The sequence below is a fragment of the Bombus bifarius genome, unplaced genomic scaffold (assembly GCF_011952205.1).
Source record: "Bombus bifarius isolate JDL3187 unplaced genomic scaffold, Bbif_JDL3187 scf7180000008008, whole genome shotgun sequence".
NCBI lineage: Eukaryota > Metazoa > Arthropoda > Insecta > Hymenoptera > Apidae > Bombus > Bombus bifarius.
Window position 1 is genome coordinate 3,730,530 of NW_022884386.1, and position 19,302 is coordinate 3,749,831.

The 19,302-nt window shown below is 36.6% G+C and overlaps 1 protein-coding gene across 27 annotated transcripts in view; it reads right to left on the bottom strand.

The window, feature by feature from the left end:
- Nucleotides 1-1,060: 1,060 nt before the first annotated feature.
- Nucleotides 1,061-19,302, bottom strand: part of LOC117206837 (MAP7 domain-containing protein 1-like) — a 207,777-nt gene continuing 189,535 nt past the window's right edge. For 7 of the 27 annotated variants that reach the window (XM_033446542.1, XM_033446543.1, XM_033446541.1 and 4 more), the window contains 15 exons: nt 18,224-18,283; nt 16,725-16,793; nt 16,212-16,401; nt 15,201-15,547; nt 13,437-13,619; nt 11,068-11,502; nt 9,434-9,613; nt 8,659-8,966; nt 8,363-8,576; nt 8,176-8,297; nt 7,851-8,092; nt 7,633-7,756; nt 7,196-7,527; nt 3,520-3,776; nt 1,061-3,437 (listed from right to left, as the gene is read on the bottom strand). In XM_033446542.1, coding sequence (XP_033302433.1) covers nt 3,424-3,437; nt 3,520-3,776; nt 7,196-7,527; nt 7,633-7,756; nt 7,851-8,092; nt 8,176-8,297; nt 8,363-8,576; nt 8,659-8,966; nt 9,434-9,613; nt 11,068-11,502; nt 13,437-13,619; nt 15,201-15,547; nt 16,212-16,401; nt 16,725-16,793; nt 18,224-18,283 — 3,077 coding nt within the window. In that variant the 3' untranslated portion in view covers nt 1,061-3,423. Of the gene's footprint in view, nt 3,438-3,519; nt 3,777-7,017; nt 7,084-7,195; nt 7,528-7,632; nt 7,757-7,850; nt 8,093-8,175; nt 8,298-8,362; nt 8,577-8,658; nt 8,967-9,433; nt 9,614-11,067; nt 11,503-13,436; nt 13,620-15,200; nt 15,548-16,211; nt 16,402-16,724; nt 16,794-18,223; nt 18,284-19,302 lie in introns of those variants that run through there. The other 20 variants (XM_033446547.1, XM_033446548.1, XM_033446546.1 and 17 more) reach the window with 8 other exon arrangements.

Sequence of the window (19,302 nt, forward strand, 5' to 3'; positions counted from 1 at the left end):
ATGCGCGTATCTGAAATCCTCATTTTACAGCGACGATCCTTTTCGCTATTTCGGTCGTAATAACGTGGCAAAGAGAAAGAACACTCGCGATATTACGTTGTTTCATTAATTAATTTACACCAGACGCAACACTGGATTACGAGGCTCACAAGCGATTTCATTCCTTTTGAACACAACTCACATTGAAATGTATCGTCATACAAAAAAGGGAAAAATGTCTCTATATGTATCAAACTTTACTTATCTCTGAAGTATGGAAAATTATGTGAAAACCTATGGCATCGTCTCTTAAACAATCATAGGGATAGAGAGAAATATTTTTAACTGAAACAAAAATTGTTCCCTGTGCTAATGTTTGAGTACCGCGCGAGGCAACAGAGCTCTGAACGATTTTCAAAATTCGAGCGGAACGAGATAAATTGCGCTTTACCGTAGAGATTGTTCTTGATATTTCGATGTTCGAGGAGACTAGTAAGGAAATATGAAAGATCGAAAGGCAACAGAAAACTCGAAAGATGCGGCGAGCGCACAATGCTTTGGAAACAGATGTGAATAATAGAAAGGAAATATGTTGGGAGGTTAGAGTTAGCGACTTTCGATGAAAGATGGAATCATACTCCTACAGATACGATTCGGTTGCGTGAAAACGAGTGTTCGTCAAAGATACTACGGTTGGATAAAGCAGACAAAGTTTTCCTAGACAGGAGCATTACTTTTTACGAGAGTGACACCCTAGAGACGAACCGCATCTAGGTATGTGCTCCATATTTCATACTCTGTTGCTTTCAACGGGCATTACCTTGTGGCTATGTTAGTTGTTACGCTTTAAAATGAAAATAGATGTGGTACGTGTTTCTACAATAATAAATAAAAAGATACACTTGTATAACTTTCAACATATTCCACGCCGGCTTAAAGTCGAGAAACGACTTTAAGGGATGCTTGCGTGAATCTGCAACAGAATAGTCGCTATAATATTATCGTGACTTTACAATATGCATTGTAATGTTAACGCGATCGTAAGGAAGAAAGTTTAGGAGGTTTATTAAATAATATTTCATTTATTTTCAATATTAAGTATTTATTACATACAAGCATTTATACAATACGAAGTATTTTTAGACATGACTGATGATCTTTAGCATTCTCAGTATTTGTATGTTTAGAAACATTTGTTCGTATGTATTGGGATTATTATTATTGTTATTATTATTATAGTTATTATTATTACGTGTTCTTATAGAATAGTTTTAGTTAGACCGAATAAAATAGTTTGAATAAATAAACTCGATAATATAGTCATTGCATAGTTCTGTCACGGAAAGCAACGACGATAGTTTTATGGTTAAAAATAGTCCACGTGGAGCATCGAGCTATGATACGTAAAACTGATTTGAGTTCCCTCACGGTATCGTAACTACGCGCTTACGAAGCTTAGGCAATTAAAAATGTCTTAGGATCGTATGCTTCTGTACAGCAGTGTGCTTCAATCTTTGTCAATAAAAATACAGATTTTTGTTTGTTTGTTGTGTCGTTAAAATATCGATTCTTAGGGTTCTGTTTGCACAATAGAAATTATTTTGGGATACAACACACTGCGGTATTACATAAATATATGTGCTCAAAGTCCTTAAATTAAACAATTTCGAGGAAAAAGTACTGATAGCAAGCATGCAGCGCGAAATTCCTTTAAATCAATCGCAATAGAACATATGCGGAAAGAATTCAAGAGAACTTCTAATATTGTACGTAGCACAAACATAAAAAGATTACAAAATAAAAGAGACAACAAACGGTATACAGAGTTTGTATAGATCGGTGATAATCCTTTCAGGCATGTCGATGACTTCTCTCTCTCTCTTTTCTTCTTCATTTCTACTATTTGAAAACTAGGTTAATCAGATTTATACTTTATTAACCTTTGTATAAACAACCATGTGTATAAGACACTATTATGCACCTGCGATTGCGCAAGTGTTAAACACAAAGCATGCTAATCGTATTGATTTTATAATAGTATGCCACAATAGTAACAAATAACTCATGTCTTAGACACCAATTACAATGTTTGCTCAATAACATCAGGCTTTAAAATTATCATTTTCTATCTGTATACTAGTATGATACCACTAAAATGAATAGCCACTACTGTATATAATGATTAACACAACGCGACCTTTAAATTTTGTTCACTTCAATTGCTACAAAATATTTCCCGAGATCTTCGCTAGGATTTCCATTAATAATTATGTTAATGTCTTATTTTTGACTGAAACGTTTAATCGTAGATTTGCATTTCGTCTCCTACCACAACTAGCAAAATATCATTTATAAATAAAGTAACATAGTTGACAGTTTCTTATTTCATAAACGTATGCAGTGGCTATTTCACAAAGCAATCGTCGTCTTCGTCATTGTCGTCACATCACAGCTAGAAAATTTATGTTAAATTCACGAAAACGTAATAGTAATGAAATCTAGTGGATACCTAGAGTACCAATATTAGATGAGTTTTCTAAAAAAAAAAAAACAAAAAAAGAAAAGGGATAGTAATTAAGGAAAAGAGAAGAATATGATAAAAACAGTAAAATTGCTTGACTAGTGAGCGCACGCCCCAAAATGTAGTATGGAAGAAATGTGTTTTTTTTTACATCATATCTGCAGAAGATCTTACTAGATATGACTATATATATGTATATATATATACTCGTTTTCTATATTCAAATTCTATAAGGTAATATTATACTATCTCTTATGTAAGGATAATCATTGGAGCTTACCTCCTACGTCATTTTGGCAGATATAAGTTTCGTAAAATATTTCAACCAATTCACCATCTTGTGCAATATTTGTCAAGCCGTTTTACACGTTCGTTTACGCATAAAGATTTCATTGTACCGATTAATTCGTGTTTCTCAAATTCGATAAAATCTCGTTCCATTAAAAATTGTCAGGATTTAGAACATTCTGAACGTGACATGTTACGGTATGGGTGAAAATTACGTGTGAAATTAATTTAATGAAATTTAATACAATAAAATATATACGCGTATTTTAAATCAATATGTTATAAACAGGCCTTATTCCCTTTAAGGTCTTCTAAAAGATTAGATTTATATCTATAGCATACTATAATGGACTGAGTGCCTATTTGCTGTTACATAATATTATTAATTAACATTATATATTATTTTACATTTCTCGTGACGTTTAAGGACAAAGTAGTCTTTTTTTTCTTTTTGACGTAGTGCCCCCGTTTTCTCTACTTAGGTCTCCATTTCTACACATCGATAGCGCATATTTACATTATCTCATAAATGACATCATCTCGAGTATTATACCTATTACTCGCTGCAAAGCAACACGGTATATTTTCGAATCCAATCGTTCTTCATCCGTTCACCAGAATGTTTAATACGCGCATTATGATAAAAGATCTGCAGATCAAGAACAGTGATAATTACATTCACATCGTACATGATATATCTTTAATATCGCGCTAGTAATACGCACACATACCTGGTACTTGACTATTATCTTGTGGCTTGTTGTTCATAAAAGAATCCTGGAACGGATTTACATTGGCATTAGCAGCGGTAGGCATGTATGTGTTAGCCATTGGAGTGAAAGGTATAGCTGCTGGATTTAGGTTCGAGTTGAGGGTGTCTTCATTGGCCAGATTGGATGTCAGTTGGAGTATTGGACCACTACTGCTATTACTGAGAGAGTCGAATTCCGTTAGGTCTAACAGGTTGTTGGTCACGTTGTTTTGTTTGCTATAAAATCAGCGAAAGGAAACATACAAATACTAAATAATAGGCAATTAACACTAGGTTACTACTGCATCAGCGCATTGTAATTTCTAATTTGAAATTACAATCTCTAAATTGGTTAAGCCAATTATAGACAACTCGCATTGAACGCTATTTTACTAGAATTAGTATGTACAATACACATACGATTATTTATTAGTAACTATGTTTTTAATCTCTTAATTTAAAAGCTATGTTCAAAGTATCTAATATGTCTAGAAAACGAATAAACGAGGAAAATAAAAAATTAACAACTATATGCTGTTTGCTGAATTTCTTCAAGTCATTCGTCTTATATCAAACCATAAGTATAAAAAATTATTCGGAAACAAACACTTATCCTGGGAACATATTTTATAATCGACTTGGTCGATGGTAACATTTTATCTTGCATCAGCACTATTTTCCTGGCTACCTTAATACTGTAAAGCAGCTATAAAAAGCATTTTATATATGCTTGTGAACTTATATAAAATTCTATGGCGTAACGTAAAGTGTACATGGAAAACACAATTAACATACAAAAGAATTTCCCTTTAGCCATACCCAATAAAATTAGGTATGTACATTATGTAATGTATAAATATATGATACTACCATACAGCAGGTTTCACAGATCGGATCGATAACGATTGTTTTGACCTGTGTAGTTCCCTATTTTCGATTTCTCTTATTCATAGGTAGAATAAGTTCGAAAATATTCATGCCCTGTTTCGATATAGGTAACTTCCTGTAGGAATTGTGGAATGGATTGTGTGAAATATATATTTTCGTACAACAAAAGAATAATTTCAGAAATGTGTAAAGGTCGATAGTACATAGCAAAAGTAGACAGTAAGTTGACACGTACTGCTGGATGATATACAACGCAAACATAAAGAACAGGTACAAAGTAGAGCAAAGAAAAGTAGAAGCCACATCATATTGATACAATTAAATCACAACATGCATTAGTGGTAATAGAATCGGTAAGAAGAAATGTTGATATAAACATTGTACTTAAGGCACACACGTCGAGCTTGAATGGTAACTAATTGGAGGTAAGATAAAGTAATAGTTCACCAAAGATGACAGACTGTATATAGCTACAAAATTGAATACAAACATAGTAACATACTAAACAGTGTATCTTTGATGAACTTGTATGATAAAATTACAAACAAAATTTTTAGATGAGTCATTAAATTTATGCTATTTATCTTTCTTTACATTATGTACACTGAATTTATTATTGATTAGTTAGTATTTAACGCTATAGCTCTGTTAGTTGCTTAACGTTTCCATGCTTCGTATAACATTACATGTTTTATGCCATTAACGCATTACTAAAAGAATCGACGCACAATATAGTTTAAACCTTTCATTATTCTTTTAGACGTCTACCTAAAAATAGTATATTTTTAACTATTACACGATTAAATATAAATTATAAAATATATATAAGTATAATAGACAATACAATATACATTCCTCATACCTCTCGAGTTACCGATGATATTATAATCTTCTATATAATTCATTATTAGTTATTGGTATAATCATGCGATTAGATGAATTTTCAATAGCACTGAATAATTGTCATAAATCTGTTTTTCATATCTGTCAACCATTGCTCTGACTACTTTTGCAATGTACAATATATGTAAAATCGTTTCCATCATACTGGTGGTTTATCATGAAGCAATTTTTATCGAGCTAAATGTTATTTTATAAGCAATTCCTTCCAATGTGTATTATAGGAAAGCGCAATAAATTTTCTTATTGAAATAACTATGTATAGTGTACATATAGCGTAGATATATTTTCAAACTTAATTTTTCCATTATCGCACGAACACCACAAAAAACATCTCAAACAACAAAATTCATTATATACATATATTAACGATTAATTCTAAACACACCGCGTGCTTTTATATGTATGCATAATAAACGTACAGGATTATAATCTTTCAACATCTTTTTTAATTCTTCTTCTGTAGAGCAATTAAGCATCGGTGCTTTATTATATTTAATTTTTTCTTTGTTTTAATGCTGGTCATAAAATCATACATTATGTTTATCATGTGTATATTTAATGTGGCACATTTTTTCATTCTATTATATATTTGTTTAGAAAAAAATGTTCACACTCTAGCCATTTCATTCAGCATTTCATTTTCTACTTGTAAAAACCAAAAATTATGATATAAAACTGTAGCAACAAATGATATTAAAACTGTAGTAATAACGACGGAGGATTAAGTGATAATAAAAATAGATAGAAGGCGACATTATAAGCAATAATTTCGAAACAGATTGACTACTTACTAGATACTTCAGAAATTGTTATTTATAGTTCATATTGTATGTGCGTGTCTATTAATTCGTCATGAATCTATAAATAACTTTTATTGTATAAATGACTAGAGCGTTACCCTGAATCATTCAATATACAAAGTATTATATGTATATTTGCGTTAAATCAAGATTTAAAAGTACTGTACATCTAGTTTTATAATGATTAAGAATCTGCATTTTTCACATATTAGCATTTATGTTTGTGACACTATAATGTAACATGTAATGCACGCTCCGATTCAGATTTATATTTCCATCTTTTTTCTTTTTTCATAATTGCAACATACATTTTAACTCTTTTTTTTCAGTTATATTTTATACGCCGAATACGTTTATACATATTTATGAACGGCACTAAGAGTCAGTCGATATTTTTACGTATACAATGGCTAATATTGTGCAATAATTGTATCATATTACATATTACATTATATTAGCCATAATTTTGCATCATCACTTCGAATGAAACTACATTCGAGTTTAGTAAATATATGACGTAACATCGCGTGTATTTCATATTTATATATTGTATTCGCACGAAACTTTAGATAAAATATGCATTTGATAGAAATAATACTCTAAAATGTTCGCTATTCATTCTTTTTCGATTAAAAGGATTGTTTTTCTTTTGAAAAAATATTTCTCATTCTATACGACGAATGCGCGCCGAAACAGGGGGGGGGGGGGGGGGGGAAGGGGACGAAATAAATATTCTCATAAAATGTTATGAAAATAACTAATGCGTGGATGTATACATGTGTAAGGATAGTTTTAGCAATGTTAAATAACACTAGTCTGATATAAGCCTTGCATGGGCATTCGTAATAACATTATTGTCGAATGATCTAAAAACCAAATGAACTTACAATTCTTTGAGATGCTCTTCGATGTTATCTTTCAGTTTTTGTTATCGATGCGAAATCCAGTTATATCTTGGATTTTTTGTTTTTGTTTTAATGTCGGTCAGGTAAGTATCAGGATGTAACTCTTAGGTTAATAGAAATGTTTGTTACAAATCTGTAACTTTGAATTTGATATACTTACACGGTGGCATTATCCAGTGTAATTGATTGACTGTTGATACCGTTTCCGTGATTTGTATGATGACCATTCAGTTCTCCTTCCACATTACCCTGATTATTATCCAACACAATTTTACTTTCATTAATGCCATTACTATGCGTGCCGTTATGCACAATGTCCGTAGTAGTATTGTTTTCTGTATGATGAGCTCGTTGCTCTCCGCTAATGAATTGTTGAGTCGCTTCGGATATCAGACTGGCTGTCATAACATCTTCGACTTTGCTACCTGGTGCCGTTTTATTTTCATCGTTAGGACTATCTTCTTTCAACTTATCGCCATCACCACCTTCACCCTATACAAAGCACGATACACGATCGTAAATATTTCTTTCAGGAACAAGAGTTTAATTAACAATCACATAAACATTATTCAATGAACGATAAATGTGTAATCTTACTTTCGTAGGTGTATTATTCTGGTTCTTGCCCCGAGTTCTAAGCATGATCGCCTCGACACGTTTACGTCTAGCAAGTCTCTCTTCCTCTTCCCTCTTAAGGCGTTCTGCCATTTCGATCCGCTGTCTGTAACAAAAACATTACATAGTGGTCATTAAACGCTTGACCACAGAGAATGTTGATCGAATAAAATCACGTCATCTGAAAGAAATCAACTGACCTTTCCGCTTCTTCCCTCGCTTTCCGCTCAGCCTCTTCTTTCTCTTGTTTCTGACGAGCCTCCTCTTCTCTTCTTCTCCTATCCTCTTCCTCGCGACGTTTTGCTTCCTCAATCGCCAGTCTCAGTCTCTGCTCCTCGGCTTCACGAGCTTCATTAGCCAAACGAAGCGTTTCTTCCTCTAAACGACGTTGTTCTTCTTCCTCGGCGCGCAATCTCTCGGCCTCTAAACGGGCTTCTTCCTCCTGTAAAAAGGATCTCTCTATGAAGTCTCTTCTTTTCGCGAATAATCCACTCTTTTATGCGAAAAATCTCTTTAAAACCGCACCTGTCGTTGGCGTTCAAGCTCGGCTTCTCGTTCAGCCTGTTCTCGAGCTAATCTTCTACGTTCAGCTATAGCTGCCTTGGCTTCCTCTTCCGTAGTGATCCGGATCTTTGCTATCATCGATGCTAAAAAGGGGCCATTTATTTATTAATCTTCTAATCCATATTTCAATATCCAAAGTCCAGCTTACCTGACATATCGACCTGTTCCTCCACGTTATTCTCGGATTTCGCCTCGGCTTCCTTCTTCGCAGCTTTGGGTGTTTCTTGAGACCGCACAGTCGATTGATTCTCTTGATTCAAATTAGTTTCGTCCTTCGTTTGCTTCGATATAGAATTGGATTGTTCGATAACAACCGACTTTTTCATTTCTTCGTTACCCTGCTCCGCGGCGCTTATTTCCTGCTGCAATTAAGAACACATAACATATATCGATCATTTTTATGTGTGCATAGCCTGCATTTCCTTAATGGAGAAAATTAATTACTTGTGTTTTCTCAGTGCCTTGGTCTTTCTTCTCTTCGTATTTATCGTCTAATTTTGTATCCTCTTTCACTTCGCTTTTTATTATCTCTCCGGTACTACCACGAATCAGCGGAGCATTCTCGGCTCCAGGGCTTTGCAGCGGTGTCACTTTCGGGGTTATTCGCGGTGAAGCCTTCGCGCTCTTCACCAGTTTCTCTGTCGGCTTCTTGATCTCCGTCGCTTTCGGTGTAGATGATTTCTTTGGAGTGCTATGGACCTTTGGCAGTGGCGGTTTCGAATCCTTCGTCGATTTCGGTTCGCTCACTAGATCTACATATTATTACAAACTTGAAACTCACGACACGAGTCACGTTGTGTCTACGTACACGCGGTATTTGAATGTGCAATCTCGACTCATGTATTGAAAGAAAAAGGATAAAAAACAAATTAAATAGATAAATAACATGTAAGCCATATACAGAAACTGAAACCGTAATTAATGAAAAAAAAGAAAAAAAAAAGAAACACTGCATAGAAAAATCGAGAAAATCAACGTTCGTTTGGAACGACAATTCAAATTGAAAAAACAAACTGTTTTTCGAACAAAGTGTTTAGCAAACAGAAGTTCGGGTCCAAATACTGCAGGGCAAAAAGGATTCTCGTCGCGTCGAATGGATCCGCACGTTTTCGTGCGAAATGAACACTCGAGCGGTGCCCGCTTGATCCCTTCGTGTACAAGATTTTTTTTTCCTTTTTTTTTTAATAACAAGAAAGTATTCAAAAAAAGGCATGCTCACTGTGTCGTTCTGTGACCGAAACACCGGTACCGGCAATAGAAGCAGGTCGCGGTCGACGCGGGGCAGCTGTACGAGGACGCAGATTGACGTTACTGCTGCCCACACTGCTGGCGCTTTGCTGACTCATGGAGCTGTGCGGTCGTGATGGGCTGTTCGGTGTCACCTCCCCGCTGCGGATGCCTACGCGTACCCACCCAAGGTGAACATCTCTTGATTTACGTATTTTATGCATTGTGTTCGTTGCACGTTAAACATTAAACAAACAAACGCCGTGAAATGCACGGCAGCATCGCGTTGCCGCGGCATTTCAGAGAGAACCGAACTTTTATTCTTTCTACTTTTTCTATTTTCTTTCGTTAGATTATCGCGTCAGATCGCGCCGATGCACAATGCTGACGAGTATTTGTATATTTCGACAAACAAATCGTATTTTCTGTTTCCTTTTTCCATTCCGTTCTATTCTTATCAGTCTTTTCGTTGATTTGTATATATTAGAATAGACTTAAATATATTAAGAGGTACAAGTAGCGAAATTAAATAGAAAACAAGCACCGCCACCAAAAATATTATTGATCGTGTCGTATGTGAAATGTATATGTACATCGAGAGTAACTGAGAAAAAGAGGCCGAAATAAATAAATTAGAAATAAAAAGAAACGAGGGGAAATTATGAGACCTCGTAAAAACAGCAAGAAAGAAAAGAATCAAAGAACGAAAGTGGAGCGATATAAATGTATTGCACACTAAATACGATTGCGGTTCGTCTGTACACAGTCTAGTATTGTGCGTAAAACGTGTGTGTACGTGATAAGATATATATATATATATATACACATATAAGAAAAAAAAAAGTGTGGCTTACCGGAAAACGTTAGAGCGTACCTTCACCCTTGGTACCGAAAAGCCGGTAAGATCTGAGTTCGTTTCCTTAGCAGGAGCGTTTTGTTAATCAATTCAGTTTGTACAATAATTAACACAAAAAGAATTCCATGCAGTCGGATATATATCGTTGTTAAAATGATATAAAGTAACACAAAATCGATGGTTAAAGAAAAATTTGAAGCGTTAGGCGCTTTAAAGATCGTTTGTTAGTCTCTGTTCGATATGCAAGCAGTTAAGCATTAGTTTCTACCCGTCGTCTCACGAAGTTGCACGAAAAGTAACCGAGGTATACAAGGATTTTCTGTCTTATTGATTTACAATAGCTCCTCACTGTATTCGTACGCATGCACATGTGCACCCAACTCAAGTTATATAGAACGGCAGTTATATAGAGTGCGAGCATAGATAGTGACAAATATCTGAAAATAGATTCATTCGGGGATGTAAAAAAAAAAAAAAAAAGAAAAAAAAAGAAAAAGGGAAAAAAACGAATTCTCAATCGTAAAACATCGGTTGATGAAAATTATTATAATCTATAAATCTGAAGATCTGTCTAGTTATTGTCAGTAAATAATACTGTCAGCGTGATAATGCCCATAGGGATATACATGTACAATATAGAATGATGTTATTGGTCATATTTACATAGTTTGTCTATGAATCTCTATGTGAATGACGATATGTCGATAAAATGAATATGATATTTAAGAGCAGAATGTCACCGAGAGTTGAGTGCACAAGAACGATCTTACCTTGCTGCTGTTGGTTCTGATGCTCGCGGGCTTTGCGACGAAGTCTCTCGGCTCTGGTTGGTCTCGGCATTGGAACCGCGCCTGGCAATGTACCCATGCTACGAGAGTTATCTGAGCGTTTGAGGCTCTTGCCTCCGGACGCAGCTAAATGTGACATGCTGCGACTCATGCTAGAAGCGCTCAGAGGCTGGCTTTGCTGTTCCGTCAGTGTGCTAAGTTCTGTCGGACGTTTCCTAGGCTGCGCCAGTTGGTCCAGCCTGGACATGGAGTAAGTCCTACCTGGCGAACGTGCGAAGGCCTTAGCGCTCGAACTACGCCCTGATGATGGCGGTCCATCACGCGGCGATGGTATCGTTGGCATCAGATCGGTACGCCTCCTGTTCACCCGCAGATAAACCGAGCTAGGGGTTCCCGGTGTTCCGTCGCTTTCTTCACCTGCAATGGAGTTTCCCTTAGAAGCGAAGCGCGAGAAGCGACCACCGGAAACTGCGCACTATACAGTCGTAACGTGTACAAGGCGCGCGTACATCCTCTGAACATCGCAAACATAAGAAAATTCGTTCCATTTTGCATGGATCGAGTGTACATGTAGGGTAGGTGTGTGCATATGTGTGGATGATATACGTACATACACTGGCTCTTGAAAACTTCTCTATCCATATTGTATGTGTTATACGAAACATTTTGAAATCTCATTCACATTTCAACGAGACACGATTGTCATTATTTGCTAAAATAATCATGATAGTTGTGTCTCATCGCAGTGTTAATGAAATTTCAAAATATTTCATATAATACACATCATACATACTTATATTCATGAAAGTTGTCTACAAGTATATGAATACTTTCGTGAGCCTGTGTATAAGTATGTGTAAGTGATATGCATTTGGCATTCCGTTTTCGACTACTAATATTCTCTACTGGTCAATATTCTTCATGCTGTTTCCTGTGTATGTATGTGCGTGTGCGTGTAAGTGTTCGTGTATGTACGAAGCAGATAGAAAGAACTTTTGTGCATAATACAGCTTGGACGTCATTCGATAACGTTACCAGGAACGGAATGTTGAACAACGGTGTTGTCATGGATAAAGTGATATATACATTATGGCAGAAAGATATTACGGTAATTAGAGGACAATGAGAAACTGGGAACGTGTACGAACGACGTTACGGAAGCGGTGTAAAACGGAAAGGTGGTACATGCAAACGATATCCGGTAAAAATCCGGTAAGACGGTAAAAATCTCAACGCATGCAGAAAGCTATATATACAGAAAGTGTCTCGTGTTATAGCATTCAAATTAACGCATCAACGTGTTCGTATGTTCATATATCGAGTGAAAAAATGAAAGAAGCTGTTGCGAAAAAAGTAAGCGTTTTAAAGAATCTCGTAAAATCGAATCGACCGTTTGATATCGTCAAAAAATGTTTTTCTATTCAAATGATTGAAAAATTCGTAAAAAGAAATATTTATCTCGATCGAAGACTAAATAGAAATTCAATTTAAGTACAGTATGTAGGGATGTAATAAGTTTATGAATGATATGAGTGTATAATGCTTGCCTCTTATAATAAGTAGGCAAATGTTAGGAAAGTACAATTAAACGATAGCGTGTCTCGTTTGAAGTTCGTATTTGACTATTGAGGCACCTCAGCTTCTCGATACTTATTTCCATTTCGTAAAACTGCCACTGAATAAAGTAATGCTATTAACGAGAGAAAGAGCAATATCAAAATTAGTATTCTAATATAACACTAAATTCTTACTCTAAATTCGTTAGTAAATAACCCATCTAAACGTATGTAAATGTTAGTAATTGTTAGTATAGAATTCTGAATAGCGTTAGGATGCATATATGACTAATTAATGATATACGTCGTTCAACACCGATCCTCGTTAATCTGAATTTACATAAAAATCAAGATATCCAAGTACGATGTTACCAGAAATATATATGACAACTATCTAATAGATAGATTGCGAATATTTATGCGAATCTACGTCTGTAGTGAACACAATTAAAGAAATGAGATCTGAATAGAGCGAGGACTTTGCTCTTGATATTTGATGTATATGTTTGCATATTATATATCTATGTATTCTAGCACCTTTAAATTTCCCATAAATGCATAAGTTTTCGCAATCTAAAAATAGAATTAGTATTACATCATCGGTGTTGCACGACTTCACAGGTCTGTACAGATATCTTTATGGCGTTAAACGAAAGTGACATGCTTGCAAGAGAATATATTCCGATGTGCTAATGAAAGAGAGACAAGGATACGTTATATTGATAGCTCATTCTGGGATAACAGAACAATCTCCCCGTTGCAGACTTTTTTCTTTCTTTCGACTTCAGGACTCACCACTGGCAGCCCGCTGAATCATCGGACGCCTAGTGTCGCTATCAGACTTATCATCGATGGCAAAGATGTCAGTTGTAGGAGGCAGAGAGAGGCTGGCTCTCTTATGTTTGGCGGGGGTTAAGGGAGGATCAGGGCTAGAATTCCAATTGAACACCTCGTACATGGACGAGGACATTCTCATATCTGCAAACAAACCATTCAGCGCTGCAACATTAGGTACTTTCCAATCGTATTCTCTTCGTTTCTTCTTTTTTGTTCTTATTCCTTTTTTTTCAATTTCTCTTTTTTTTTAATTCTCTCAGGGGTGGGCAAGGGTGGGGTTGTTCGACAGATTAACAAACTTAGGGTGGGGGGAATTAGCATGAGTTAGATATAAGTGCGATTCACAGATACTTTAAAATTACACTTTGCCTGACAGAGCCACCACCAGTAAGTACAGAGATAAATAGAGCGGATGCAATAGGATCTTAATTACCGAACGAAAGGAAATCTATCTCTCTCCGGTCAATGTTACAACTCTAGTGAAATTACATTTACTCAGGCATATATTCTTGCTACGAACAACTATCTGTCTCTCTGTCTATGTACTCTTGACACTTGTATTTCGTAATAACGTGTACGGATTACAGAGAAGTCAGCGCGTCGAAGATGAGGTGCTTCTCGTGTGTGTACATGAAGCGATATTATGTTGGCAAAAGAACATGATATATAGCAAAAAAAAGAAACAAAAAAGAATAAGAGAGGAAGAAATCAATAACATCATCTCGTTTATCGCTGAAATCAAATTGCATTCGTCGGGAAACGCAGCGAAATTAAAAACCGGTGGAATTGGCTGCGAAAAACATACAATACGAACTGTAGAAATTTAAACGAAAAACCTGAAAAAATTACAGAGAATGTAAAACACATTACGAATACGATCACGAATCATTTTATCTATCAACATTAGAGAATCGATCTCTCATGCTTCGTAATTTCCTTTTTTCTTTTTTAATCATCAACATGGAGATATCGTGTACAGTTGAATAAAGTCGTGTGTTGGTGGTTGATGTGTAGTGTTTGGTAATCAAACATCATCGTAAAAATATTTATTCGTCGAAGGAAGCTCGATTTATCGCTAGGATGAGGCGCCACGATTTTAACCCGGCTTCGTAAATGATTAGTAAATAATCTTTAACTGAAAAGAGTAGCGCACAAGCCACGCACGCAAGTACGTATAAAAATGTCTCGTTCGCCTTCTGCGTAATCTTTCTGGAACGTAGTGCATCCATGCGTTACGCGTTACGGCGCATCGATTGCGCAACTACATATAGCACTAGAAGCGCTGTGTAGAAAGAACGCAGTGAAAAAGAAGCGGCCTTCGCTGTACGTCTCAACCATCGGCAGCTCGACGATTTTTGAGTGCCAACACGAAGAAAGAATAGTTATTACACCAACGACACGATATTCGCTAACGAATTTTCTTTACACGAATTCTCGCGATTCTTTATCTTTTCGTTACTATCCATAACTGACGATGTTAACGACAGACGTCGAACAATTTCTACGTGCTTCCATCGCTCAACTACCAGATACCAATCAAAATAACATCGACATGGATGACACGAATAGGCAGAAAATTATCGTAACAAACACTATTACGAATATAGAAGTTTGATGTCACAAATATCATCACCGACGTCTGTCGTATTAAATTAAATACATGTATCCGCAAATATCAATAACATCCTCGTATCTGTATTCGGTTAAGAAATTCCCACTAACCTTCGCCGGGTTTCCGGTCAAGTCCACCAGCTGACGTGGCTCTCTTCTTGCTACCATCGAGCTCTCTCTCTGAGGATCTCCTTGTCAACGGCTGTGCAGCCGAGAACATCATTACATTGGTGGTAGAGGTTGCGCGACGCGTTCCCCAGAAAGTGGAGCCACCGGTATCAGCTGGCTCCAACATCCTCGGTGTAGAACTTCCGAACGCAAACACGATGTGCGACCTCTCGTTCTTCTTCTTCGCCTCTATACGAGCTTCTCTCTCTTGATTCTTTCGGAGGATCGCCTCTCTTCTTTCTCTTTCCGCCTCGCATATCGCCCGCTTTCTCTCTCCGACTTGGTTTCGTCTAAAATAAATATAAAACGAATATTTCTACAGAAAGCAGATTTCGAACTAGAGGTTCTCAAGGTACGACGAGCTACGAACGAGAAAGTACGTCTTCGCGTACACGTAATAGGCTGTTATTCTTTTTTTAGACGGGATGGAAAAGTGATTTTGCCGCGGGTGAACTTTATGCAGGTGTCGTGGTAATTTCCCGGGCTTCTCTGCGGCGGCGAAACAGTTTAGCCCGGCATCATATTAACCAGGTCAACTTATAACTTCGTAGAGAGCACGTAATCTCGTAAAGAGCGCGTTTAAACACATCAATGTGGTTCCGTGTCGGTTTAAATTCGCGTGTCATAGATTAAAAAAAACTACCCTCAAGGCATGCGCTCTATCGTTCGCAACTGGATCGTATTAAATAACCCAATTTCAAACGCAAAGCCGGCTTAAACTCTCATCCTTTTCCCATTCGAGCGTAAGTTCACTCTGACTTGTACCTTTTACTACAAAAAAAAAAAAAAGAGAAAGAAAAAGTGCGAATATAAAAAGATAAAAAACGACGCAACTGAAGAATTACGAATTTTTACGTATCAGTAAACCTATTAGTGAATATTAGTGAATTACTTTTGAGCAAATGAAATGAAAGAAAGAAGAAAAAGGAGAAAAGAAAGGGAGAAAAGACAAACCTGTCGTTGTCACGCGATTTGAGCTCGTCGATGCGCCTTCGGCGTTCCTCTTCCCGTTGCTCCCGGAAACGTTGCGCGGCGAGAGCTTGCTGTCTCAGCTCTTCCAACTTCCGCTGCCGCTCTTCGTTTTGTCTCTCACGGACGAGCTTCGCCCTGTCCACGTCTTTCGCACTTCCCGTCGACTCCCGTCCTGAGAACAACCGCGAAGACCGATTACTTCTTGTCGTACGAGCTTCGCGTTCTGCTTGAAACACGTCGACGTTTACTCGTTTCCCAGACAGTTCTCGATAATAAAAGCGTAGTACACATTGCCCATTTAAACTCCGAAATCAATTTTAATGAAACTATTTCCAGTTATTTACAGTCGAGCGTACGCCACGAGACAAAAGATTGATTATTACAATTAGACAACGCGAAAAATGCCAACGTTTTGGTGCCCATTCGATGTTTAAACAACCGAGGGAAAAATGTGAAAAACGAAAAGTCTCGACACTGCCCTTGAAAACGTGATACCTTCGTTCTCGCTAGGATGATCGCCATCGAGGGAGTCCTCGTCGTAGAGACTTTGCCGGCGCTTCACATCTGTCGAGAAGAAATCGAGAACATGTGCGTACGCACGTGAGATTCGGGTATTACGAGCAAAACACGCGTAATCACGACGCACTGCAAGCATACAGTTCTGCGGGTACACTGCAGCTACAAATGCATGCCTTTAAAGCGGTTGACACTCTTCAAAATGACACGATTCAAACAAACATGCTTCATGCAGTCGACGTGATGTCTAGCGTATGATAGTTTCGGTATGCGAATTTTCATCTCATTCCGATAGAACGCGTGTTAAACGTGTTCGGTCCAAGTTCCGTCGTGAACCGAACGAAATTAAAGAAATACAATTAGGAGAGAAAAAGGTCAGAAATTGTGGTCTCCATGGGTATATTTTCTCGCACAGATTCGATTACCACTACGAAGATAATCAATTTCCACGAGTAAACGCGAATATTCCTTTCCCACGGCGAGCAGCTGTTTTATCAGTTGGCAAAGAAGTGACAAGGCCGCATGAAATAAATTCTTTATTAGATTCCCTGTCTCTCTTCGTGCGGTATTCCAGCTTCACCGACGTAACTCGTCCATTTTCTGTGATACCAACGTGTTTCTTTCGCCCGGATAATAGGATTATTAAAAACAGGGTGCAGTAAAAAGCGTGTTTCGCACCTCGGGATGGAAACATTCGATTTATCGTTATGAGTTTACGTCGCGAAACCGTGTTCTTAAGTTTCTATACAGAATGAAGTTATGAATGGAATTCTTTCTTTCTGCCTGTCTGAAAACACTGGGCGTAGAAGGTGACTTTATGTTAGATTACATCGAATGAGATTCATTACAAGTTTTTGATAAATAATTAAATGCCAAGCTTAGGATAAACATTGTTCCAAATTCGAGAAAGGAATCGTTCATAGAATGTTTAGTAATAATGAAAAGCTGAACATTTGCAGGTCTCCAAAATTTGCAAAAATTACTTTGACTCCTAACTAAAAAGCAGGAATAGTTTTTTTCAAAAAATTAAGCTGGATACTATTACAAAGAGTCATCGAAGGAAACAAGTTACACATGCGTAATTCAATAAAATATTAATTCCATAAAAATGTATTATCTCTCAAGACTTTTTAAATCTCTCTGCAAATTACCTGAAAAGTTCAATACAATGAGAAAGTCGGTAAGTTTTATGATTCTTATGGATGTATTATATGTTCCATCGACTTAATCGTTTTTGTTAGTTCTCTCAATTTCCGTCAATGTCACATCAAACTATTAATAAAGAGAAACTCGCTCGAAGAAAGTTGGTCACACGCGTGCCTGAGAAAACTCGCAGCTGATGAATGCGGTCATTTCCAATTTCCACGAGGGATTACTATTAATAGGTACGCACTCGTTACGCGACGCATTAAATTCAGCGCAAACGTAGCGTCGAATTTGGCAAAGCACACTCCGTTATTTACCAAGCTGATTATTACCTGACGAATCGGGAGAGGCTTCGTCACCTCCGATTTGGGCGAACCAGTGCATCGTTTGTTCTGCGGAAGATAAATTCGAAGTTCGTTCCTATAGGATTCTTTGTTTAAATAGACTATCCCATCCCTATAATTCCCATCGAAACGCGTCCTTGATTGCCGCGTTTGTTACATCTACTAGAGAATACTGCTGGGCATTGCTTCACACCGATCAGTTAAAAATATTTCAAGACATATCAGTTTAATTCAGTTTAGTTTAATTTATCTCTAGTCTGTGAATATCTTTATACGCAAATCCATATTTTTATTAATACAATTATAGAAATAGAATCTAGATAAAGTATCGTTTTACTTACTACAACAACACTCAGTTGCACAATTCAACTAATGTCATTAGTGAAATATGACGAGCCACGAGTCGAAATTATTACCAATGTTAATAAATTTTCTTCGAAGTTTCGCAAACAAGTAACAAATCGTCAGACTATCCTAATCGATACAAAATTGTACAATTCTAACAGAGAAGTTTGTAGGATCAAATTTGTAAATTTGTCAATTCGTTAATACAGAATTGGCAAATTATTGTGCTAGAGGACCCAGATATTATACTTTGCATATTTTATATATTTTTTGATATTATGTGTAATCCGCGCATTTTTGTAGCTTCAAATTTCCTTCAAATATAAAAGCATCAAAATTACCAGTTTATTCGTTTCCTTCTAAATATACGAAAATTAATTTAATCCCGGTGTTCCACTTTAGGTCCTTTCTGATCGAATCGTATTTTCATATCCTCGAGAAATTTCTTAAATTTGAGAAAAATACGGAAGAATCGTCATTGATACGCGTGAATTATCTCTCCAATTGTATGATAATTTTCTCGAAATATTAATAATTCTGTCCTCGGTTGAAACTAAATCAAGATTAAGGCTTAAAAAATTCGGAGCGCGCAGGTTTAATTCAAGAAAATCCCTAAAGCTGGCGCACCGAAGAGACGAACTCTACTCTGCTTCATGCCATGCGAAAGTACATAATTCCAAATTCAGATTTAATCTTCTTTCATAAAAAAAATATATATATAT